A 25,188-nucleotide genomic window follows, 5' to 3' on the forward strand; every position below is an offset into this window, starting at 1 on the left:
GCAGAAATTGAATATGATAGTAAGGAAAATGATCTAGATCCTCTGCTTTATGCGGCCCTTTAGTTTATACAGGGTTAATATTTTGTTCTTGATCGTTGGATTCGTCCATGATCCTTCTTGGCGGCCATCCGACTGTAGGATTTTTCTCTTTTTCTTGGGAGTGGAAATTTATAACTCAATCACGTATCTCGAACTCTTCGGGTCACGTCTATATTTATAACTGTAGAGTCAGTCATCTTCACCTAACTGATGGTTTAAACCAATAACCGGTCCCGACTATGGGGTCGAGGCTGACAGGGATCTATAACCCTACCGTGGTTGAGCCGTATTCCATTGGGGTTGAAGATTAAACCGAAGGTAAACCCAGTTCGATAATATTTTATCCACAACAATAACAAAAATAAATTTATTTTTATGGTAAATGATAATTAGATTGATATTAAAGTAAAAGTTAAATGATCAACATTCATATGGTTGAGGCCTTTAAGTCGAAGGCAATGGAGGTGGTTCAAAAAAAAAAAAAAAAAAAAAAAAAAAAAACTCCGCAAAATATAGAAAGTGTTTTTGTTAATTTAATAATTAATTAAATTTTGGTAAATATTTAATAATTAATTAATATTAGATAAAACCAATGAGTGGCATTTCTCGTATTTAAAAACCAATAGAAGGTCATTTGTTGATTCACATTTTCTAAATAACAAATACAAAATTCAACTCCATATCCTTTCTTTTCTTGCAGAAACCAACGTCACACCCGAAACCAGAAACGAACATTGAAGAAAAATAGCGAGAGGCAGGTAGAGAGAGAGAGAGAGAGGAAGAAAACCTAGATTGCCGTAGACTCGGAGAAGAAACGAAGGAAAACCTCAAGCAAACTTTACTGTTCAGGAATTTTCGCAGAAGAAGAAGAAGAAGCAAAGCTAAGTAAGGTTAAGGAAACAAGAAAGGGTGCGTTTTTTTGTTTTATTGATTCATAATTCATATGTAATGCATCAGAAGAAATCCGAAGTTCAGATCGGAACAGAAAGCATCGGCATCTCTTCCGATTTCAATCCAACACCGCCTCTTCTCCCAATCCACCAGAAGCATCTTCAACGTCAATCACATACCACTCAATCCTCCTCTTTCCCTCAACCTTCAAGCCTTGTTCAAATCCAAATCTCAAACCCTTCCTCTTTCTCTTCTCCGTCTTCACCCCCATTGTACAATTCTCAATCTTCACCAACCTCAGCAACTTCACCTTCTCAATCTCCTTTACCGACTGCTGCAACCAACGCCGCAATATCGTCTGTAACTCATCAAGATCAAACCCACCACAATGCGATCACAAACCCATCAACCAAGACTCTTCTTTCTACTGCCCATAAGAGACCCATTATGAGCCATACGCCTTCTTCCACCCTTTCTCACTCACCCACCTTATCTTCCCTTCATCACCACCCCAGCATCCCCATCCATCATCAATCACCCTTTTCTCCTTCCAATTCTTCATCTTCGCCGGCTTCACCCTGCCCGTCTCCACTGCAGATATCATTGGCCACTAGGGCTGCTGCCTTTCGCCTCCTTCGCCACCTCCGCCACGTCCGCCGCCTTCGAGTCCATCTCCGCCTCGTTATCCTCTTTTCCTTGCCTTCTTTCTACTTCTTCCTCTCAAACCCTCACCGCTCATTCCTCCTGGATTTCCTTTCTGCTCTCGCATTCTCTGTCGCTCTTCTTCTATCCATTAACCTAGCCCTTCCTCGCCTGCCCTCAATTCGTCTACTCCTGGCACGGTCATTCCCGCTGAAGCTTTCCTTACCCACTTACTCTCGCCCTTCTCCGCCCGTTCTTTGGTCAATCGGCTCGAAACAGAAAAATGAGGTAAGGATTGATTCGGGTTGTGCGGTTCAGGTTTACAGTAATGGTGACGTCTATGAGGGTGAATTTCATAAGGGTAAGTGCTCTGGCAGTGGTGTCTATTACTATTACATGAGTGGGAGGTACGAAGGTGACTGGGTCGACGAGAAGTATGATGGATATGGTGTGGAGACTTGGGCCAGAGGGAGTCGATATCGAGGCCAGTACAGGCAGGGCCTTAGGCATGGCTGTGGAGTATATAGGTTCTACACTGGTGATGTTTATGCAGGAGAGTGGTCAAATGGCCAGAGCCACGGATGTGGAGTTCATACCTGCGAGGATGGAAGTCGGTATGTTGGAGAATTCAAGTGGGGTGTTAAGCATGGCCTTGGCCACTACCATTTCAGGTACGTAAAGAATCCACTTTTCTGTCTCTTTAATTTATTAATGACCTTTTGGATCTCCCTATTGATTGGTTTATTTTTGAGGTTCATTTTATCTAGTCTGTGTTGTTGCTTGGATTTGTGTCATGTGGAGTGTCTAGTAAATAGTTGATGTTATTCAGGATTTCGAAGTTAATTCCAATTATTGCAACTGTTTCAGTTGCTTACCATGTAACAGCCTCTCTGCAAAGGTAGGGGTGAGGGGTTTAGGTTGTGTACATTTACTTCTGGACCTTATGATAGGGGGAGCCTTGTGCATTGGGATGCTTTCTTTGGTTGCTTATTTTAGTTCCTGAATCTAATATACTCACGATTGAATTTGTGATTCGTTGGACTTGCCAAAGATATCTGAAATTTTGGTTGGCAAAATCTTTGAACATATTTGTCCACTCTGGTTTCCATTATTAGCAATCATGAAGTATGGTTTGGCATCTGAAGACCTTCTCTATTTCATTTAGTTGAGTTTGCAGTGCAGTTCTTTGTGGCCTTTGCAGTATTCTTTTTATCGTTTATGTTACCTTGTTATATGCGACAGCTAAAATGGAAATAAAGGTATTGTTTGATGTGATGTTTTGAAATTTTATTTGATTTATTCTGGTTTCACGTATCAGGCTGCAATTAAAGATGGAGATTTGATTGTGTAATTGTAACAAAGGAGCCTTCAATGGTTCATGTGGGCCTAATTGTCCACTAATAACTAACGGGAATCAGATTCTAGTAAAACAGCCATTTTCCTCCATACCTTCACTGCCTCCTTCCACTCACTAGCATCAAGTTCTTCAACCTTCACCCCAAAGTAGACTGAGCTTTATGTTTGTAACTACATGTCTGTAGCCCAGAAATCTTTGTTGACCTAACCATACCGAGTTCACCGTTAGCTACAGTACCTAATATATAGAGCACTTTTGGTTGCTCTGCAGCAACTTGCTGCTATGGCTTCAAGTCTGCCTCCCTTACCGACTTCTCAGGCACCCCATTTTGTACCATCCAACTAATTTAGTGCACACAATGTTTTCTTGTTCTTCTGTGTTTGTTGTGCGTTGTCAAGAATCCAAGGCGTGTCAAATTTTTTTTCATCAAGTCTACTAAACCTCTCTCTTTGTGGATTCTCCATAAGACTTTCGTTCTTGATTTTTTTTTTTTTTTGTGGGTTTGGAGGTGGTTGGGACTGTAAATCCTGAAAGTTTTTACTTGTCCAATATCTGAATCTGCGTGAGAAATTCCATTCTGCAATCCCCTTGTCTTCTTGTTCCTACTGATTGGCTATTTATATCATATTGGACAGAAATATACGATAATTATTCTACAGAATCACATCTTATCAGGATAATGCACAGATATTTATGTGCTTCCCAATGCAGTATGCAGGTTTGGTTCTTAAATATCTTCTTCTCTTCTTCTGAAAGATTCATTAGGAAAATAAGATATTGATGGTATATTAGAAACTTAGTTGTTAGCCACAAATTAGTAGATAATGTCATCCATTTTGAGATTTGGAGCTAGGCAAATGGTTTTGCATAATATTGGTATAGGTTTCCTGCACAATCCACTTTGGAAGTCGGTCTTAAATGGCCATAAAATCAGCCAAGCAGCAGTTGAGTTGGGGCTGAATTTTGTGTACAGTTAGACCTCCAACTCCCCTGGCACATGGTGAGTTTCGCCTAATCAGAATTCAGAAAGTGCCAAAAAAATGAATTTAAAAATTCAAAACTGTGGAAAGTACTGGTAATGGTTGGAAAACCATAGGTGTGCATTAGCGGACATTAATGTTATATTGAAGCCCATCCAAAATGGGTTCGTGTAAGAGCAATTTTTATGTATAAACTAGTAAAAGTCCCACATGTGAATGCACGGGGTATTTATCAATCTTCATGTGTTGGCCATTGAAGTTGAATGGCCTATGCATAAGTGAACCTATTAACAACAACTAAGATTGGAATTTGGAATAAAATTTATCTTTTAGATGCGTGATTTTGATTAAACGTTTTTAATGCAATTTCTTCTTTGTCAATTAACATTTCTTGGTTTTCAGGAGAAACTCTTCATATTCCTTTGGTTGTTAATGGTTTCTTTGAAAAATGAGAAGGGGATAAATTGATAATTAAATTGATTCAAATAATTTCAAGAATTTTAATTTACCATTATAGACATCATTTATTACTAATAGAAATGTCTAATTGGTTGAATACAGAGGGGTATTGGAGGGAAACGAAATGTAGCCGTGTCCCTTGAGTTCATACTTCTATAATAGTAGTATGATATATTTTCTTTCCGGAATAGCATAGGCAATCGCAAGGTGCCGTTCTTTCAGTAAAAGCCATTAGATATTAAGTATTACTTATTTGTATGGTTAGTTTTCGTCTAGGGTTAATATAAGAACTGAAAAATTTTACACAAGAGTCACTTATTTTGGACCTGAATTTGTGTTCCCTCCTTAATGTGCCCAAAATTACATTTGGGTTTGATAAGAACCCACGAATCGAATGCAAAATTGATATTATTTAATTGATAGAATAACGATGAACAATGATAAATTGGTTACAATGGTGCCAGTCACCCCCACAACACATTGCTGCCCCTCAGCCTACGGCTGCCCAAACACTCACATAAATAATCCTTAACTACTAGTCACATCTTACCCCTATTTATAATCCCTAATCAACCCTAATCTCCCCAAATCTCTCTCATTTAGTAGTAAATATTCTGCCTGTCCCTAAATCTCTTTTATTCAGTAGTAAATATTTTGCAAATCATTCACAATATTCTGCCTGTCCCCAAATCCCTCTTATTCAGTAGTAAATATTATGCAATATTCTACAAATCATTCTCTATTCAGCAACCTCCTTTTCAGGACTGATTGCTTTCTCTATTCAGCAACCTCCTTTTCAGGACTGATTGCTTTCTCTATTCAGCAACCTTCTTTTCAGGACCATATTTGATTGCCTTCCCTAGTTGCTGTTCGCTAAATCCAGCTTTTTTCTTGTGCTTGCAAGATACACACGAGATATGAAGGAGATATGAGGGGCCTATCAGGGTCACAAGGGAAACTAACACTATAAGCCCAATTAACTTCACTGTTTAAATGACAAAAAATACCCTCATGTAAAATTGAAAGGATGAAATTATTAATATATCTTTGTTTCTAATACCATACACTTGTCTTTCTCATGCCATACCCAACCCTTAGGTGGGTGAAGGGAATCCCCCTTCACCTTGTCAGAAATCCCCCCCCCAAAAAAAAAAAAAATCCTTACGCCCTACCCCCTCTTGTGGACAAAAGTGCACTCCAAGGCAGGAACAAACAAGGAATCCCATATTTTACAGGGAAGGAACAAATGATCTTGGTCTCCATAGACTTGGAATGTTGGACCCTCTACCCTTTCCCTTTCCCTCCCTTGGATTCTGCTCCATGGCCCTCCCCTTTGACTTCTCTTTCTGGTTTGCTTGATTGCTCAAATTAGGCATTTTCTTCCATCTACCCTGTTTTCAGTTATCTTCTCCTAACCACCTGGGTTTCTTTTTCTTTCTTTGTGTTAGATGACGAAAATTACTTGGATTCATGAATGAGACTGTTGGGCTCTGAAACGGGGTTGCCCATGATTGTGCTCACCTTCAGAAGTGATGGTCAGCACTGATGGATCATCCACAGCAGGGCAACAGCGTTGCGTGCGGGGCAATGTCTCACGCTGCTGCACTTGTACTAACCCCTGAAGACATCCGAGAGAAATCAGAATTAGGAAACTAGTAAACCTGTTAAGGGACTTGAATTAGGAAGATTCAGAATCGCACACAATCGGTTTGGCGGAAGTTCAAAGTCAAGACCCAAGACTGGATGGTAGAGTGGACAACCAAAAATAGGAAGAGGAACAGAACAGATTACTAACCACAGTAAACTACTGATCTAAGCTTTAACTGGTCAACAACCTTATCTTGACGCCGGATTGATCTTTCAGGCTAAATCTGAGAAGGAATTGATAGAAAAACACTAAAAGCAGAGGAAGTGATTTTTGGATATGGCGATCCTTTAATTGGTTTTTGCATGTACTTTCTCCAGGAGAAATTGTCAGTGGGGATATCTGCCATTTCTAAGCTAATTGTAGGGACTCTCACTACCCTCTTCCCCCTCGATTTCCTGTTTGATCAAATTGTCGGAGAGATAGATATACAAACTCTTCCTCATATAGTTTTATACTTCTTAAGTTTTAACAGTAACCCACAAGAGAATCGTAACAGAATTGCATGAATCAAGGGAGGAAAAAAAAAACTTTGCTTTGAGTAATGGCAAAAGAGGTTCCACATTGCAGCAGGATCTTTGACTATAAGAGAGAGAAATGTAAATTTGGGCACATTAGGAAGGGAACATAAGTTGGACCCAAATGTAAATTTGGGCACATTTGGGAGGGAACATGAGTTTCAGTCCAAAATAAGTGACTCAAACATAAAATTTTCTAAAATATAAAGACTAGCATTGTGGGAAATGTTTTAGTATTTTGCATCATCAAAGTGGAATTTTTTGGCGCAAGAAGCCAAGCCAGGATAAATGATATATTACTTTTTTCTTCTTCTGGAATCAAAGTTGAATGAAGATATTACACTTGTAAGAAACATCTTTTACTGGCTGAAGGGTATGGCATTTTGTTCCTATGTAACATTGAAGAATAAGAGGATTTAATTGGAAGTAGATACAGATTCTTGTGTTGTCCCAAGGAAATTAAGAGTTCAAATTAACCCCTACTACAATTTAGCGTAGTTTAATATTTATTATCAGAATAGTGGAACCAACTATGATTTAACGGGTGGGAGCCATTTAATGTTTCTTTTGTTTATTTCTAATTTTACAGTGCATTCAATATGGTTTGAATACTATACAATGGAAGAATATTTAGCGATTCTTTATTTGAATCAGGTAGATATTATTCTATGTATGCCCCAGGGCTAAAAATATTAAATAATGAAGATCAGTTAAAAAGTGACATAGCGATCCTCTAAATAAGCAATCATGATTAATTATAATTATATTGAAGAAATAATGAACAAATTTGTCACAAAATTGTGGATTCTACCTTGGTGCTTATATATATGTTTTTGTGGTGGAAAACGTTGATGTTATTACACCTCTGAGTTTAAAGGGAAAGTACAATTCCTTTCAAGCAGAGTTTTTTGAAGATAAATATCAAACTAATTGGATCTAGTTGACCAACAAACACATATTACTTTTCTGTGGGATGCCTATTACTTTGTCTTCCATGTGAACTTCTTGGCAAATAAAGTCAGCAAATAGGCAGAGAACAAAGTAGTAAATGATCTGGTAGTGGTTTTGTATAAAATTGTAGGAACCGGTGATTCAGGTCCATTGTGATGACTATGCAACATAAATGTGCATGGTAGGATATAGAAGTTTGGATAGTGTCTCTCTGCTTGTGCTTTAATACCAACTCTGACATTTTGAATGCAGAAATGGAGATACCTATGCAGGGGAATATTTTGCTGACAAGATGCATGGGTTTGGTGTCTACCGTTTTGCAAATGGTCATCGGTATGAAGGAGCCTGGCATGAGGGAAGGAGACAAGGTCTTGGAATGTATACCTTCAGGAATGGGGAGACACAATCTGGACACTGGCAAAATGGCATTCTTAATATTCCAAGTACACAGAACAGCCACCCTGGATCTCCTATTGCTGTGAACCATTCTAAAGTATTGAATGCTGTCCAGGTAAATCCATACCTTCCTTTGTAAATGTGATGCCCTCCATTTTTTGTGTTACCTAAAATTCAGATGTTTTTGTTCAATGTAAAGACGGTTCCAATTCTTATAAGCCATATCTTGCATCACATTGTTGGATTAATGAGCCCCAGATCCTGGTTGTTGAAAATTATTTTGGTAGCTGGACTTTCCATCATTGTGGTTGACCTTTTAGAAGCTCCTAGGTGGATCAGCTAGACTGGGGAGACCAATATTGGAATAAAAAGATAGGCCAAGATTTGTCCACCTGGTTGATTTACATTGATCAATACCTGTGCTGGCTGGCAGAGATCGCTTAGCAAGATGCGTGTCAGTATGTGATTGCCCTTTGTTCTGCTGATTTTTCTGTTTGACATTTATCTCAATTTGAAAATAATGCCATTGCCATCAACCAGCAAATTGAACTTTTATCATCATAATCCCTGTATTATTGCTGTTGGTCATTGTCACCCCTATCAGGGGGAATCATATCATTTTTTTAACCTTGACACTTGGAGAAGTGAAATCCGTGGTTGATGTGTTGCATAAGCGTCCAGGCGGCTTGCTGCTTATTGGGACTGTGTTCCGTCTAGGCCCTGATTTAATGCCTTGGGTTATCTTGAGACTCTGACAACCATGGAAAAAACTGGAAAAGCTAGACCATGATTTTTTATTTTTTTAAAAAATTGAGTTACTTATTTTATTGATTTCTCTCCATAGGAAGCACGACGAGCGGCAGAGAAAGCATATGACGTTGCAAGAGTTGATGACAGGGTGAACAAGGCTGTAGCAGCTGCCAATAAGGCAGCCAATGCTGCGCGAGTTGCTGCTGTAAAGGCTGTGCAAAAGCGAATGCATCACAACAGCAATGATGATATACCAATGCCAATTGTATGACTCTTAATGCGCAACTCACCGTCATGCTTCAAATCCAATTGACAACATACATACATAAATAGTGAGAGCAAGTGAAGAGACTATAAGGAAAGTTGTGAGAGCGGAATTTTCTTTCTCCGTTGTCTTTTCTCTTGATATTGTTAGTAGCTTTCTTCCTTCCTGCATTTCTCATTTCCTTTTAGCTTTAAGAGGATGCAACAACGAGCTACCAGCTTGGAACCCTGTTTCAGTTGAAGATGACTGAGTTGAGGAGCAGGCCGGGTATCTCTCTTTGCGTCATTGTGGTATGTATATAGGATGAGCCGGAGGTTTTCAGTTAAGGGCTGAAGCTGACAAGGAGCTCTTGTAGGTGGATTTTCTTAAATTTTGTTGCTTATTTGGTTCTTTTCATGTAAAGAGAAGCAAGTTGTAATGCAAGTGCTAAGCCGAGGTGATCCTTCAGCCTCGCCAGTTTGTTGTATGTGAACTCATGGCTTTTGTATAACAGATCAAGGGAGTCGGTTACATTATATAACCACAACTCCCTCCTTTGTACCATCGTGTCATGGCTTCTTTGAATTTCTGCAGGAGCTTTTGTAAATTCCTTCTGAATTGCAAAGTTGGTGCAATAGAAACAACAGGGTGGCAAGGTCTAGCAGGCCTTTCTCATTTGCACAAAATAATTTGGTTCGGATCCAAAACTCAGCTCCCTTGCTCAGATTTTATAGATTCAATGAGCTGAAATAGGCTTAGGTCTTTCTCCACAGCTGAAGTCTTCTATTTACTTGTTTTCCAAGCAGTTTACACTAGGCTTTCGACCATGTATGCCTCCATATTCTGCCCTTTCACCTCATCCTCCCTTATTGTCCCTTCTGAGGAGCTGCTCTCAGTAGACTTTGCCCGAAAGCTGGAGCACCCTATCAGTATCAGGCCTATAGAGTCGGTTCGTATCTCTGAGGGGAAGCTTGAGATCTCCCTGAGTTGCAACGCCTATATATGTCGCCGTGCATGGAAAAATGAGGGCTTCAAAGTAGAAGATTTATCATTTGGTAGAGGGAGCTTCTGACAGATTGGTCCCCCGTTTCTCATCAGCCAAAGATATGCACTGCCTGTTGTTTTCTTAGCCATGGATCTACAAAGGACATCTCATGTTCATGCAGCCATGGGATACCATTACTCCACCCCGTCCTGTCCCTTTCAATTATGGCATTCTCGGAGTGCAGATGGTCGATTTACACCAGATATGTTCTATGATAAAGAACTTCTGTACCGACTTCTTTCAACAGTAGGGCCGTGTGCTTCAGTTTTAAACTCCTGGGACTTCATCAACTTGAACTTCTTGCAATCGAATTGATCACAGAAACTTGTACCGTCCCTTTCAATCCATTGCAAATATTCAGTCGCCACCCATATATAATCCGTGGTAGATTTACAAAACCTCCTATTTCAAACAGAGTTGTTCACTGTTTTTGTTGAACTGAAAACTTAGAACTCACGTACAGGAAGAAAAAAAAAAAAAAAAAAAAGCTTATGTTGAGTCTCTAGCGTTCAGGTCCATTGGGAGAGCTCAGCTTTGGATGAAGCAACAATGGCAAAATCCAAAAAAATTCTCATCAACTACTCCTAGCCGGGCAAATCTAATATCCAACTGGGATTGGGGAAAATCTCCTACCGAAGGGTCATTAACCACATGGCAAATACTCTACAAATCACGCTTACTATAAAATTAACCTCCAAAATCTCATTCACGACCAAAATCTTACAAGTAGCAAAAATAAACAAAATTCCATGGCCCAAAACATTCATGCCAGACGGGTAAATCTACTACTCATACTGTTGAGTCCACAATAGCTAATCTTCAGTAGCTAAACTTGGATCTAAAGATAAATGTGAAGATCAGAACACATCTTTGTTCTCAACTCTCAGTTTGCTCCCTCAGTCGCCTGATAGTGCTCCTGACCGTCACGGCACTGGCAGTGCTGCAATAACAATTATAACAATGGCAATCAATATCCCAGAGACAACAGAGATAAAAAAATGAAATTTTCAGAGAATAATCTTTACTTCAATGTATAAGCACCGCCAGCCTTAACTTTCCCACAATCTTTGCAGCCCCAAATTCCCACAGCCTTTCTCTTCACTGCATACTACACCAACAGACCATGGATTATAACAAGCACATGTACCTCAGGTATGAAGCAGGACTACCCAACGAATGAAATGAACAGAATTGGCAAGAAACCAAGTAAGATACCATACCTTTCCACAGAACTCACAGAAGTATTTGCTGTGCTGACTAACCTCCATCTTCTTAATCTGCTTACGCAGACTAGCACCATATCGGGTACCTAAAATAGAAATCATTAAATTTCTGCTACGGGTTTAATTATACATATATGGATCTCAGACTTCCAATTTTGAAAAACCACACATCTCAAGTCCACATTGTAACTGTGTAGGCCATCACCACCACCACCACCACCACCACAGCATCAATCAAGGCCATTCAACTGTAAGCCTCTAGGATAAAGTGTAACAAGGGAAGGTGAAACTTTGTGGTCAAGGACTAAAATAATCTGCACCTGGTAAACACTGCAACTAGAATACCAAGCACATAGCAGACCCTTGAAGCGGTGAAACTGAAGAAGAATTGATAAGGTCTGGTGTAAGTCTGAAAGTAACACTGCACTTACCATATTTCCCAACAATACCCGCCTTCTTTGTACGCTTAGTCTGCACATACAAGAGAAGTGTCGAAACAGAAACTTCAACATTTAAAAAAGATGAAATAATACAGAAAATGCCAAAGCAAATCAACTAATAGCAGCAGCTTTGAAATCAATGTCCTTTACCCCACAGAAACGTATAGTTTCCCCAGGTGATTTCCCTATTAATTATGCCAAGAGTGACTTTTGGAGATTTTGGAAATTTAGGGGAATAATTTATCATTTGGAAGATGTTCTATCAATAAAGAACACAAAAGCAACAAAAAACAAAACGGAAGAGAAAATTACAAGCAAAATCTCACAAATAATAATTTATCAAACAGCAACAACGTGAAGAGGAGAAAATGTTCACTAAAAAGTTTCACAGGCTAACCCTCTCTTTGGCATGATTGATTTTTTCTACTAATTTGAAGAATCAAATTCAACCTAATACCAACTAAATGGGGTAAGCTACATGGACACTTGTCCTCCAATCAGCTCTACTTGAGGTCATAGTTGATTAAGGCCTTAAGTGCATGTCTTTCCTCAGCAACATCCTCATCTCCGCTGCATCCATCATCTGGATGGAGAACAGCTAGAAGGTAGAAATAACCAGCTTCAGGATTTCTCACTCACTATCATATAAAGTGGGAATAAAAAAGCTGGACTCGAAATAGACCTATTAAAAGGTATGTCTGGACTTAATAAGAATGGAGAATAAGGTACTGAAGCAGGATAAGTCGAAGTAAAAGTTGAGGAAAGAAGAGATGAAAATCGTGCTAACTGGGAAACCAACACCATGCCCAAATCAAACTTAACGAGCCTGAGAATCGCCAAAGGTATCAGTAAGCCAATAGTTTACTCAGCCCAAATGTAATCCTCTAACTAAACCCGCCTGTATAAACTGTATTCTAAACCTATGGTTCTACAAATTACCTACGTATCATGATCTGAATCCGGTAATGAAACTCAAGAGATTTCCAAGAAAAAAGAGTACCCGGGGTGCTGATAAACAAATAAATTAAATTTCACAACCAAGACAATTGAACAATATAAATTGAAAACAGAATCCACAGGCCCCAACACCTTCCTCGTCAGTAAATCTCAAAATCTAAGAGAAGTCCTTGGGTTCACAAATGGGTAGGGGAAACAGCTCGTAACCCTCTTACTCCATCAAACTATAGCCCTCTAACTCCATTGCTACAGAAAGCAAGACTACAGCAATTAAAAGGAGATATGCACATCACATACTGCACAGTTTCGAACATCAAACAGAGAGAAGATCTAAGATTTACCATCTCCGGTGCTTGAGGTGCCTGCGGTGGCTGACGAGAATCTAATGAGAGCAGCGAAACCCTAAATCACCTTGGTTTCACCTTCGGCCATCAAAATCTCAACGTTTAATAGCAAAAGACCTACTCCAAGCCAACCAGACACCGATAGCACCCGTACGATGAAGATCCTACGCAAATGATTGATCCACATCTGATGTACCATCTTCGAGAAACTTTTGTGGTTCAGATCAAGATGCCGTTTTGACGATTGTGCCATCGGCTTTAATCGTGTTGTACTTTTGTTGTTATGGGCCTGGGCTATGCTTTCTTTAACCAACTCGGAGATTGAATGGTCTTTCTACTGTAAAGTTTATGGGCCTTCGGCTTATGGGCTTCCAGAATTATTTTTTTTTGATAAACAAAGATAATAAAAATGCATAAATCATCCTTGGAAAGTATAATAATCCACTAGATTAGATGCTTTTTCAGCATATTTTTCAAATTATAATTGGAGTGTTGGGGATGGGAAGTTAGCATTCTTCAGTGTTTGTGTTGTCTTAGGAACCTTAAATAACATAGATATTTCAGCAAAGGGCCATGTCCTTGCTACTAGTTTAGGTAGGAGAGCTAGTAACTCCTTATAGTTTGTCCAAATCTCCAGTATCTCCACCCCAATAGCAGCTGCATGGTCAATACCTAATTGTATCGCAAAAAGTGTTGTCTCCAAAATTCCTTTCGAGCTTCCTTTTCCAAAATTGATGAACTTTGATGTCCATCTATGTACATCCCCGCACTCCATCCTGCAGTCCCTAGTCACATGTTAAGAAACTCTGCACATATCACATTATTGTTAGTGTGGGGAATATTATTGCAACCATTTTCTTCAAAATTTAGGGGGTACATCTTGGTTTGTTTGTGTTGGAGAGTTTCAGAATCTCCAACTTTTGTAACTTTAAGGCTTCAATCTATTGATTTACATTTGCTAGTACTTTGACAAGGTTGGGTGTTTTCTGAAAAAAAAAACTTTTTCATTTCTTTCTTGCCAAATAAAATAGCAAGAGATAATAAACATTGATAGAAGCCATTTGCAATTAGACATGTTCTATTGAGAACAAAATTATGACACAAGCTCAGCATTGAAGTGTCACTCTAGTTATCCGTGCGTAGCCTCAATGGCCCCGCAACATGTATTCTTTTTACCTATTCGTAGGATATAAAGATATGCCATGTAGTTTCGGTCTCCTTCCCGCATAGACCACATTCCTGGTTGAATGTGTGACCATTGCTCAATTTTTTTCTCGAATGGCAATCCAACATTTAAAGCTCGCTCGAAAAAAAAACTTTAAACTTAGGATGGATATGTAATTTCCACAATTTCTTCGACCAATCCGTAAATTGGTTTTCAGGGGTTGAAAGCCATTGTTTTGTAATTTCTTGAAAAACCCTCCTAACTAAAAATTCTCCATTTGGAGAAAGTAGAGAAATCCACGAATCACTTTGATTCGTAAGTGGAAATGTAATTGCAGGGTTGGGGTTGTGTGAGAGTGAAGAAATCTCCCTGTTTTGGTTTTGCAAATTGGTTGCCACCTCCTCCACAGTTGCTTGCTGTGGCCATCTTGTGTGATTCTGTTCAGATGTCAGACTGTTAGCTTGGGATGGTAGCCATGGGTCGAACAAAAAAGAAGTTTGATTTCCATTCTCCACTTTGTGAAGCACCATTGTTTTTAGTTGCCGGGTGATACTTGTAATGCTATTACATATCCAGGATCCCTTTTTTTTTTGTATACCTTAGGATAAAAAATAGTTTGGTTCTTGAAGTATCTTGCTTTAAGGACTTGTACCCACTGCGTATTTGGTTGTGAGAGAATTCGCCACCCTTGTTTCATCAAGAGAGCTGAAATGTAATCTTCCATTTTCTTAAAGCCCAATCCCCTTGCATCTTTCGATTGGCAAACCTTACCCCATGCAATGAGGTTCATTTGTTTACTCTTGTTTGGTTGTGCATTCTAAAATCTCTGACACATTGAATCTATCTTTATGCAAATTGTCTTTGGGAATCTCAGACATTGCATTTGGTAAAGCACCATTGATTGGATTGTAGCGTGCATCAGAACACCTCGTCTTGCATACGAGAGGTTCTTCGCTTTCCAGCATGCAAACTTTTGGGACATTTGGTCCAAGACATCTTGCAATGCTTTTGACTTTCCTCTGCCTGGCATTAATTTAGTTCCCAAATAATTTGTTCCCCCTTTGATTTCCGATACTCTCAGTATTGAGAGAATCATGTTTCGCTCTTCTCTGGAAACATTTCGGCTAAAAAAGACTCCACTTTTTTCATAATTTATCTCCTGCCCGTCAAATCCGCAAAAAGTTCAAGCACCGCTTTAAGGGCCAAAACCTCTTCTGTATTTGCTTTACTGAATAAGAAAGTGTCATCTGCAAAAAAAAAAGATGTGAAGTCTTGGGGGCACCCGTGGCTTCCAGAATTTGCCAATTAGAAAAATGGATTTTTACTTAAAATTCAGTATTCTAATCTTAACCCTTTATTTAGTATATTACACATGTCGTGTTGCGGTGCAACACTAACGCTCACAACTTAGGATTTTTTTCTCATTGCCTGGGACAATTTTCATTCATTGTGCTCCCCCGACGGCTTTACAACCACAAACTATGTGGTCTACAAGTAAAAAATAATAAAACATTTTTTTTAAAACCCATCACCCTAATCCTGTGGGCCCCCTTGTAATTTGTGGTCAATAGCCGTCGGGAAGCTTGGGGGAGATGATCCGGACTTGGGGGGGGGGGGTTTCAAGTCATTGTCTCTTCACTATCTCTATTCTCTCACATTTGTTGACTAGCCTGCGTCAGGGCAGGGTAGTGTGGGTGTATGAGTGTATGAACAAGCTGGGTGAAAAGGATTTGAACTCTCTTTTCCTGAAAATATTGTCAATACCTTTTTTCTTTCGTGCATTTTTCTTTTAAGTTAAATCATATCATACCCATCTCTAGAATTTACCTTTAAAAAAAGACTAGAACATAATAATGTGAAGCTCTGCTTTACTCCATCTTTTCATTCTCTTGTATGTTGCTTTACTACATGTTTATGCCTTTATCATAGTCATCATTCCATATAGAAACAAGTGCAAAAACCTATGAATTGAACTCTTGAGATAAATATAAGTATTTATAGAATCATGCATATATCACATGTTATAGAGTATGACAAACATTTCTTTTAACTGTTTGGTCCAAAACTCCTGTTATAGCTTGCTATGATTTTCTTTTCTCTTTAGATACTTTAATAGCATAATAAAATGATAGAAGGAAGGTATAAGAGGGTGAGTGACTTAGCCCTCTTTAAGAACAAATTTAAATCACTAATTTAAAGACTAGGATCTTCCTTTTTCAGCTATTTATACATTCCAAACACTTAACATTATTCTCCAACTTCTGTTGTCTTGTCTTGTGCTTGTTCAACAGATCATGGTGATTATTCAGATATTAGATGATGATCGTTACACATTTACAAAAATAAGTATTGCAGGTAATAGACTAAAATCTTTCTCTTCTCAATTCTCATTGAGATTTGGTTAATCTTTTAAGCAAGTTGTGTACATGGGTTTCCCACTGAGGACATTAGCGTAAGAGTCTAGCATCATATAAGATCAAACCAAAGAGTATTGTGGGTTATGCTTAGAGCATCATCCAAACAACCAAGCTTGTTTCTAGTTGTCAAACACAAACAACCCTTTGAGGCTTGGTGCCAATTGATGAACTTCATTTGTGTTTTATATTTTGAAATTTAGATCATGCTAGCAATTTGTTTGTCTCCATACTAGATGCGGCTAGAATGCAAAATGGAAAGCATTCTCTTCCTAAAGCTTAGATAAGTTTGTGTACATTTTGACGCTTTACTGATGACAGTAGCCTTGCGCACTGGATATGCCCTTATTTTTGGTTTCCTTATTGAAACCCATGACCACTACATTGCAATAGGTAATACACCTTATCCTCTCACTTGAAAATAAAAGATTAATTATTAAGGATATGTTTTACTTCTATTAAAAAAAAGCTGACTGAAGTATCCATGGATTTATGATTTGCTCACATCATATGTTATATGTAATGATCAAACAAATGTTCTACTTTAGCAAAAGGATCCATGGAAGAACGTGAAATTCCTTTGTTATCCATAGATAAATAGGGTATTTGGAAAGTTAAGATAGAAAAGTACTCGAGGAGACAATGGCTTGGGGGTTTGGTTGATGAAAAAGAACCTAAACATCCAAATGATTCAAAAAACCATAGATGAATTCGATCAATTATCAAGAGAAAATTGTGGAGCATAGATACTCCCATATATTGAAGGAAGCAATACAGCCAATTCTATTTGCAAAAAATTGGAGATCACTTTTAAGAATGCCAATAATATATTGCGAACAGGTACATCTTTATGATAGATTCATTTTCTTGAATATCTAGATAGATACCTTCGATGATGTAAAATATAACTCTATTTGAAACGTGAACTATTCCATCTAATTAAGGCATTCACATCCTTAATAATTGGTGCATATGCTTTACATTTGGAAGGAACAACCACAAATTACAAAAATATGTTTCACAAGAAGACGCTCGAATTCCTAAGTTATCCAAATTTGACTATTTTATTTGGAAAGTCAAGATAGAAAAGTACTTGAGGGGAGAAGGGCTCTAGAATTTTGTTGATGAAACAGTAACTATTTTACAGTAATTTTATTTAGTAGAAATGATGGAACCAAATGAACTAGTAAGAACAAGAAAATACAGTAGATCAACAATTCTTATTGTTGCCTCAGTTGGAAGCATGAATATTTTGAAGGTCCTAGAAGAAAGGCATAATTACTAGTGATACTCGTGGGTGAATTGTAATTACTATGGCAGTAACATATCCCAGTAACTGTTGATGCTAAGGCAGACAATAAAGATGTCGTTTATTATCTATACCCAATCACTCCATGCACAACAAGATCGTCTTGATTGTCCACGGGAAGAAGAAAAAACAAAGAATATTATTAGAGCTGGACTTCTTACTACTATAAATTAGGGTGATTTCTTTGAAGCAATGTTCTGAGCTTCTGAGCTTGGAATCACTAAATTCCTCGACAAGGTCATCTATATTTGTCCTCAGCTTCATTCACAAACTTGTCCATGGTTTGAAAATGAAGAACAAGAAAATGTAGGGTAAATTATGTTGCATTATGCAATCAGCAACCGCCAAGGACAGGCCTCTTTCATCAATGATCATGAACCCAACAACAAGTGTGCAACAATAATGCACAACCATCCATAAACTTTTGTGTTGGGACAAATCAGAACTGTAGCCTTTTAATAAAAAAAAAAAAAAATAATTTTCTTAGGTTTTTTTTTATTTTTTTTCTAAAAAATTTTAAAAAAAAAAAAAATTTTTTTTTTTTTTTTTTTTTAAAAGTGGGGGGGGAGATATGTTGTACAGAGGGGGGGGGGGGGGGGGAGGAGGAGGGGGGGGGGGGGAAAAAAAAAGAAAAAGAAAAAGAAGGGGGGAGGGGGAAAAAAAAAAAAAAAAAAAAAAAAAAAAAAAAAAAAAAAAGAGAAAAAGGGAAAAAAAAAAAAAAAGGTTTTTTTTATAATATTTTTTTGGTTTAGTGATGAAAATCACTTTATCTTTGTTTTGAATTCAAATTTTGAATTTGGTGGGTCCCACTTAGTGTTTAACATGGGTAGGTGTTTGGTATCATTAAGAGGGCCTTGGGAGAGGTAAATGGAGAGAGAAAAAGTGAGTTTCTAGTGACTTCTAAAGTGGGTTTTGTCCAAAAACGGGATCAGCTTTTTGAGTCTTCTTCTTCTTGTGGTTTTGCAAGAAAAGGGTTTCTTCTTCTTGTGTTCTTCTCCATTGCAACTCCATTGAAGCTTGAGCTTGGATTGAAGGGTTTTCTTCAAGAGCTTAAGGTGGAAGGGTATTCTAAGGAGCTTTGAGAGGTTATGTGACCGGTTGAGGTAACATTGTATCACACTCAAATCTTGTACTATTTTGAAGATTAAAATAGTGAAATCCCTCCCCGTGGATGTAGCTAATCTCGAATATTTGGGATTAGTGAACCACGTAAAATTCTTGTGTGTTGTTTGCATTCATTTCATTCTTGTGGTGGTTTGTTGTTTATTTGCTTTGTGATTGTCTTTCAATTTATATTGCACAAGATCCTTGGTTTATTTTGTTACTTTGGGTGATTTGTTTAATCATCCGGTTCGTGGATAAGGTCTTGTCTTCTACAATTGGATCAGAGCATAGGTTTTGTGATTTATTTTGAAGACAATGAGTGCTCATACATTTAGGGTGGAGCCATTTGATGGAAAGACAAATTTTGAATTATGGAAAATGAAGATGAAAGATTTGTTGATTCAAAATGGTTGTCACAAAGCATTGTTGGGAAATGATAAGAAACCGGAGGGAATGAAAGATGATGATTGGGAAGAGATGGATCTCAAGGCCATGTCTACTATTCGGTTGAGTTTGTCCAATGAAGTTTTGTTTAATATTGCACATGAAAAATCGGCGGGGATTTGTGGTCAAAGTTGGAAAGCATCTACCAAACAAAGTCTCTCACAAATAGAATTTTCTTGAAGAGAAAATTATTTCTTGTAGAATGAAGGATGGTTCAAATATTTCTAATCATTTGAATGAGTTCAACAATATACTTTGTCAATTGGAAAGTGTTGAAGAAAAGATGAAGGATGAAGACAAGGCGGTGATTTTACTTTGCACTCTACCGAATCTTATGATCATTTAGTAACGACCCTATGTTGTAGTAAGGGGATTCTCTTGACTTTGATTCGGTTTGTAGTACATTACTTGCCATGAACTCCGAAAAAGGCCGTTGGGAAGTTCTATGGAGGTGGGTTCGGAAGCTAATATGACAAGGGGTAGAAGCAAAGAACGTCATGATTCTTCAAAGGGTTCTTCAAGAAGCAAGTCAAGACATCGATCTAAATCCAAGGGGCATGATGGCAAGTACAATTGTTGGTTTTGTGGAGAGAGTGGACATCTTAAAAAGAATTGTTTCAAAAGAAAGAAAAATGGTTTTAATTCGGGAAATGAAAAAGGTAAAGAGATTGTTGGTGAACATTCTAAGGAGGCAAATCAAGTTGTGGCTACCACATCTAGTGTTATCGAAGATGAAGTGTTGATAGTGGGTTGCAATTCGGAATTTCACCAAAATTGGGTTCTTGACACCGGTGCTACACATCATATGTGCCCACACAAATCTTGGTTTAGCACATATGAGCCATGTGAAGGAGGATTGGTGAAAATGGGGAATAACTCATCTAGTAGAACACTTGGCATTGGAGCGGTACACTTGAAGATGTTTGATGGTATTGTTCGCACACTTGAAAATGTTAGACATGTTCCGGATATGACAAAAGGTTTGATTTCTTTATCTACTTTGGAGAAGGAAGGTTGTAAATTTTCCGGAGGAGATGGAGTACTCAAAGTTTCAAGAGGTGCTCTTGTTATCATGAAGGGAATCCGGGTTGGTCTCTTGTACAAGTTGTTGGGTAGTTCCATTGTTGATGATGTTGCAAATGTGGTGGTTGACAAAGGAGATGTTTCTCTTAGGTTGTGGCATCGAAGACTTGGGCACATGAGTGACAAAGGTATGAAAGTTTTGATGGAAAAGAAACTTATTCCAAATCTGAATTTTTTAGAGAAAGAATTTTGTGAGCATTGTGTCTATGGGAAGCATCATAGAAGGGCTTTTAAAGCGGGTATGCACACAAGTAAAGGGATTGTTGATTATATTCACTCGGATGTTTGGGGTCCATCACCGGATATGTCTTATGGTGGTGCTCAATACTTTGTTACTTTCATTGATGATTTTTCAAGGAAAGTATGGGTGACAATTCTCAAGTCAAAGAGTGATGTGTTAATGGCATTCAAGAACTTCAAGGTTGAGGTGGAGAAAACAACCGGTAGGAGCATCAAAGTTTTGAGAACGGATAATGGAATGGAATATGCAAAGAATGAATTTGGTAATTTTTGCAAGGAAGTAGGAATTGTATGGCATCATACGGTTGTGCATACTCCACAACAAAATGGAGTGGCGGAACGCATGAATAGAACATTGATGGAGAGGGTTCGGGCTATGCTTAGCAATGCAAACTTGGAGAAAGAATTGTGGGCCGAAGCGGTGTTGACGGCATGCTATCTTGTGAATAGGTCTCCTTCAATGACTTTGGGTGGAAAGACTCCAAATGAGGTATGGCATGGAACTCCTTGTGATTATTCGGATTTGAAAATTTTTGGATGTGATGCATATGCTTTGATTCCAAGTTGTCAAAGGAGCAAACTTGATCCAAAATCCAAGAAGTGCATTTTTGTAGGATATGCTAAGAATGTGAAAGGGTATCGGTTATGGGATCCAAGTACCCATAAGGTCATTATAAGTCGTGATGTACATTTTGATGAATCCTCTATGTTGATTAAGGGGGTGGAAAAGAAATGTGTTGAAGAAAAATCAATTGTTGAGGATACCCATGAATTTCACATGCAACCTACAAGTTCTTCAAATGAGGATGCTCATGATGAAGATGTTATAGATCTTGATAATCAAGATGTACAAGGAGAAATTCAAGAAGAAACACCGGTTGGTGTTGAAGAAGAAATTGTGGTACCTTTGGGAGGAAGGCCAATAAGACAAACTCGTTTGCCGGAAAGGTACAAGGATTGTGTTGATCCAAATACTCTTAGAGCTTTGGTGGCTTTAAATGAAGAACCAAGTACATTTCTTGATGCCATCAATGCGGATGATGCAAAGCATTGGAAGGATGCAATGAATGAAGAGTTTCAAGCACTTCAAAAGAACAAGACATGGGATTTGGTGGAATTGCCAAAAGGAAGAAAAGCCATTGGTTGTAAATGGGTGTACAAACTCAAGAGAGGGGTGGATGGCAAGGTGGAAAGGTATAGGGCAAGGCTTGTTGCCCAAGGCTTTGCACAAAAGGAAGGTATTGATTTCTTTGAAGTCTTTTCCCCGGTTGTGAAGTTGGTGACTATTAGATTGGTGCTTGGACTTGTTGCTATACATGACTTGGAGCTTGAACAAATGGATGTAAAAACAGCGTTTTACATGGTGATCTTCTTGAAGAGGTGTACATGAGGCAACCGGAAGGATTTGTTGAGAAAGGCAAAGGGAAGCTCGTGTGCAAGTTGAGGAAGTCCTTATATGGACTTAAACAAGCTTCAAGACAATGGTACAAAACTTTTGACTCCTTTATTTTAAGTCTTGGTTACAAAAGAAGTGAATATGACCATTGTTTATACATTAAGTTCTTTGATGATGGTTCATATGTGATTTTAGTTTTATATGTGGATGACATGCTCTTGGTGTCCAAGGATAAAGCTAAAATTGAAGAGCTCAAAGGATGTTTGAGCAAGAGGTTTGAAATGAAGGATCTTGGTCAAGCCAAACAAATTCTTGGAGTTGAGATTCAAAGAGATAGAATGAATGGGACTTTATCACTTTCACAAAAGTCTTTTGTGAAGAAAATTCTTGAGAAGTTTGGCAAGTGTAAAGAAAAGGCGGTTTCAACTCCATTGGGATCACATTTCAAATTATCTTCCAATGATAGCCCAAATACGGAAGATGAAAAGACCAAGATGTCAAGATACCCTTATGCAAGTTTAGTTGGGAGCTTGATGTTTCTAATGGTGTGCACTAGGCCGGATATTGCTCATGCGGTTGGTGTGTTGAGTAGGTTTATGGCAAATCCCGGAAAGAAGCATTGGGAGGCGGCAAAATGGGTGCTTAGATATTTGAGAGGCACAAGTGACTACTCTATCACATTTAGCAAAGGTGGAGAGCAAGTTCAAGGCTATGTGGATGCTAGTTATTGTGATGATCGTGATAAGGGGCGATCTACAATGGGGTATGTTTTCAAGTATGGAAATGGTCCAATAAGTTGGATGTCTAAGCTTCAAGCAACGGTGGCATTATCAACTACCGAAGCGGAATATATGGCGGCAACCGAAGCTTGTAAAGAAGCGGTGTGGCTTCAAGGTTTGATGGGTGAGATTGGCATTGAATCAAAAGGTATGCATTTGTTTTGTGATAATATGAGTGCAATTTACTTGGCCAAGAACCCGGTACATCACAAGAGGACAAAGCATATATTGGTACAATATCATTACATTCGAGAAGTCATTGAAGACGGAAGGATCCAATTGTTAAAAGTTGGAACCAATGAGAATGTGGCGGATATGCTTACCAAGGTTGTTCAAGGAGAGAAGTTGAATTGGTCTCTATCTTCTCTTGGTTTCAAGAAACATGACAAGTAAGTGATTTCCATCAAGGTGGAGATTGTTGGGTTTAGTGATGAAAATCACTTTATCTTTGTTTGAATTCAAATTTTGAATTTGGTGGGTCCCACTTAGTGTTTAACATGGGTAGGTGTTTGGTATCATTAAGAGGGCCTTGGGAGAGGTAAATGGAGAGAGAAAAAGTGAGTTTCTAGTGACTTCTAAAGTGGGTTTTGTCCAAAAACGGGATCAGCTTTTGTGAGTCTTCTTCTTCTTGTGGTTTTGCAAGAAAAGGGTTTCTTCTCTCTTGTGTTCTTCTCCATTGCAACTCCATTGAAGCTTGAGCTTGGATTGAAGGGTTTTCTTCAAGAGCTTAAGGTGGAAGGGTATTCTAAGGAGCTTTGAGAGGTTATGTGACCGGTTGAGGTAACATTGTATCACACTCAAATCTTGTACTATTTTGAAGATTAAAATAGTGAAATCCCTCCCCGTGGATGTAGCTAATCTCGAATATTTGGGATTAGTGAACCACGTAAAATTCTTGTGTGTTGTTTGCATTTCATTTTCATTCTTGTGGTGGTTTGTTGTTTATTTGCTTTGTGATTGTCTTTCAATTTATATTGCACAAGATCCTTGGTTTATTTTGTTACTTTGGGTGATTTGTTTAATCATCCGGTTCCGTGGATAGGGCCTTGCCTCCAACAAACTTGGTCCATAAAAAACCAAACCATCGTAAAAAAAAAAAAAAAGGAAAAGAAAAAAAAAAAAAGGGAGAAAAAAAAAAAAAAAAAAAAAAAAGAGAAGGAAAAGCCCGAAAAAAAAGGGAGGGGGGGGGGAGAAAGGGGAGGGGGGGGAGAGGAAGAAAAGAAAAAAAAAAAAAAAAAAAAAAAAAGAAGAGGAGGAGAAGAGGAGGGGGGGGGGGGGGAAGAAAAAAAAAAAAAAAAGAGGAGAAAAAAAAAAAAAAAAAAAAAAGCCAAAACCAGTCCCTAACACCTTTCTCATCAGTAAATCTCAAAATCTAAGAAATTAAAGTCCTTGGGTTCACAAATGGGGAGGGGAAACAGATCTTAAGCCTCTTACTCCATCAAACCATTCCCATCAAAAGTGAAAGAAGAAAGTGGCAAGCATCATGCCTCCATATTATGAAGACTTTGAAAATAAAAATGGGAAGACAGCAAAAATTCTATTCACAGAGGCACATAAAGAGCTAGTTAAAGATGTGGCAACTTGGATGAAGGAAACAGCAACACAGTCCATGGTGATTGTGTTACGGTTATAGTATAGGTGTTGTTAATAAGAGGGTCAAGGGTTAAAGTGTCATTGTGAGACATGGGTATGGGTTAGGGAATATAAGAGAATATTGGGGTAGAGAGGTCATATGACTAGAGGATACCCTAGTCTAGCTATAAATGTAATTGGGAAATGTAATTGCAGGGAATGAAGAATATTGATCTTATCTCTCATCTCTTACTCTTGTCTCTGTGTTGTTCTTCTTCCTCAACCCCTGTCTCTTCTAATCTGTTGCTTCTCTCCCTCTTAATTTCTTCTTTTCTTTGAGCTCAAATACTGGTTCGAATCAGATTGCAACCCTTCTTACCACAATTATGTTTGCAGCAGTGTTTACCTAGCAGGTGCCAAGGACAACGGCATAGGTGGCAAGCACAATTATATACATGAAGAATTTCTAATATTTCTTATTTTCGCTTTGCTCTTCTGTTGCTTCAATGTTGATGTTTCTAGCCATTGCTACTTCACCCTACGTAGAAGCAGACTTCTGGGAGAGTTTGCTTCAAATGTTGCTGTTGCTCGGTGGCCTTCTCTTTCTGTTTATTTCTATAACAGGGATGATGAGAGAATTTGTTGTGGCTGTCCTAGTTTTAGTTCGTTATAGTATTTTCTGGATCTCATATATGTTTTTATGGAATCGAGTCTGCATGAAAAGTTTTTTTTTTTTTTTTGGTAAAGTCTGCATGGAAGTTTAGTGCAAGCAAGTGGTTTTATCAAGGAGATGCTTTTGAT

At 38.3% G+C, this 25,188-nt stretch overlaps 2 protein-coding genes across 2 annotated transcripts; one reads left to right on the top strand and one right to left on the bottom strand.

The window, feature by feature from the left end:
- The first annotated feature begins 711 nt into the window (after nt 1-711).
- Nucleotides 712-9,864, top strand: LOC149013148 (uncharacterized). Its single transcript, XM_089158229.1, has 3 exons — nt 712-2,243; nt 7,735-7,993; nt 8,723-9,864. The coding sequence occupies exons 1-3, from the start codon at nt 988-990 to the stop codon at nt 8,897-8,899; spliced, it is 1,692 nt and encodes a 563-aa protein (XP_089014355.1). The 5' UTR covers nt 712-987; the 3' UTR covers nt 8,900-9,864.
- A 715-nt stretch (nt 9,865-10,579) lies between these two features.
- Nucleotides 10,580-12,982, bottom strand: LOC149013149 (large ribosomal subunit protein eL43). Its single transcript, XM_089158231.1, has 5 exons — nt 12,879-12,982; nt 11,572-11,611; nt 11,138-11,226; nt 10,943-11,025; nt 10,580-10,857 (listed from the first exon to the last, which is right to left on the bottom strand). Exons 1-5 carry the CDS (start codon nt 12,879-12,881, stop codon nt 10,794-10,796), a joined length of 279 nt encoding a protein of 92 aa, XP_089014357.1. The 5' UTR covers nt 12,882-12,982; the 3' UTR covers nt 10,580-10,793.
- Between the last annotated feature and the right edge of the window lie 12,206 nt (nt 12,983-25,188).

This window comes from Hakea prostrata, chromosome 6 (genome assembly GCF_041222555.1).
Source record: "Hakea prostrata isolate BN-2017 chromosome 6, UWA_Hpros_2, whole genome shotgun sequence".
In the NCBI taxonomy this organism is placed as follows: domain Eukaryota; kingdom Viridiplantae; phylum Streptophyta; class Magnoliopsida; order Proteales; family Proteaceae; genus Hakea; species Hakea prostrata.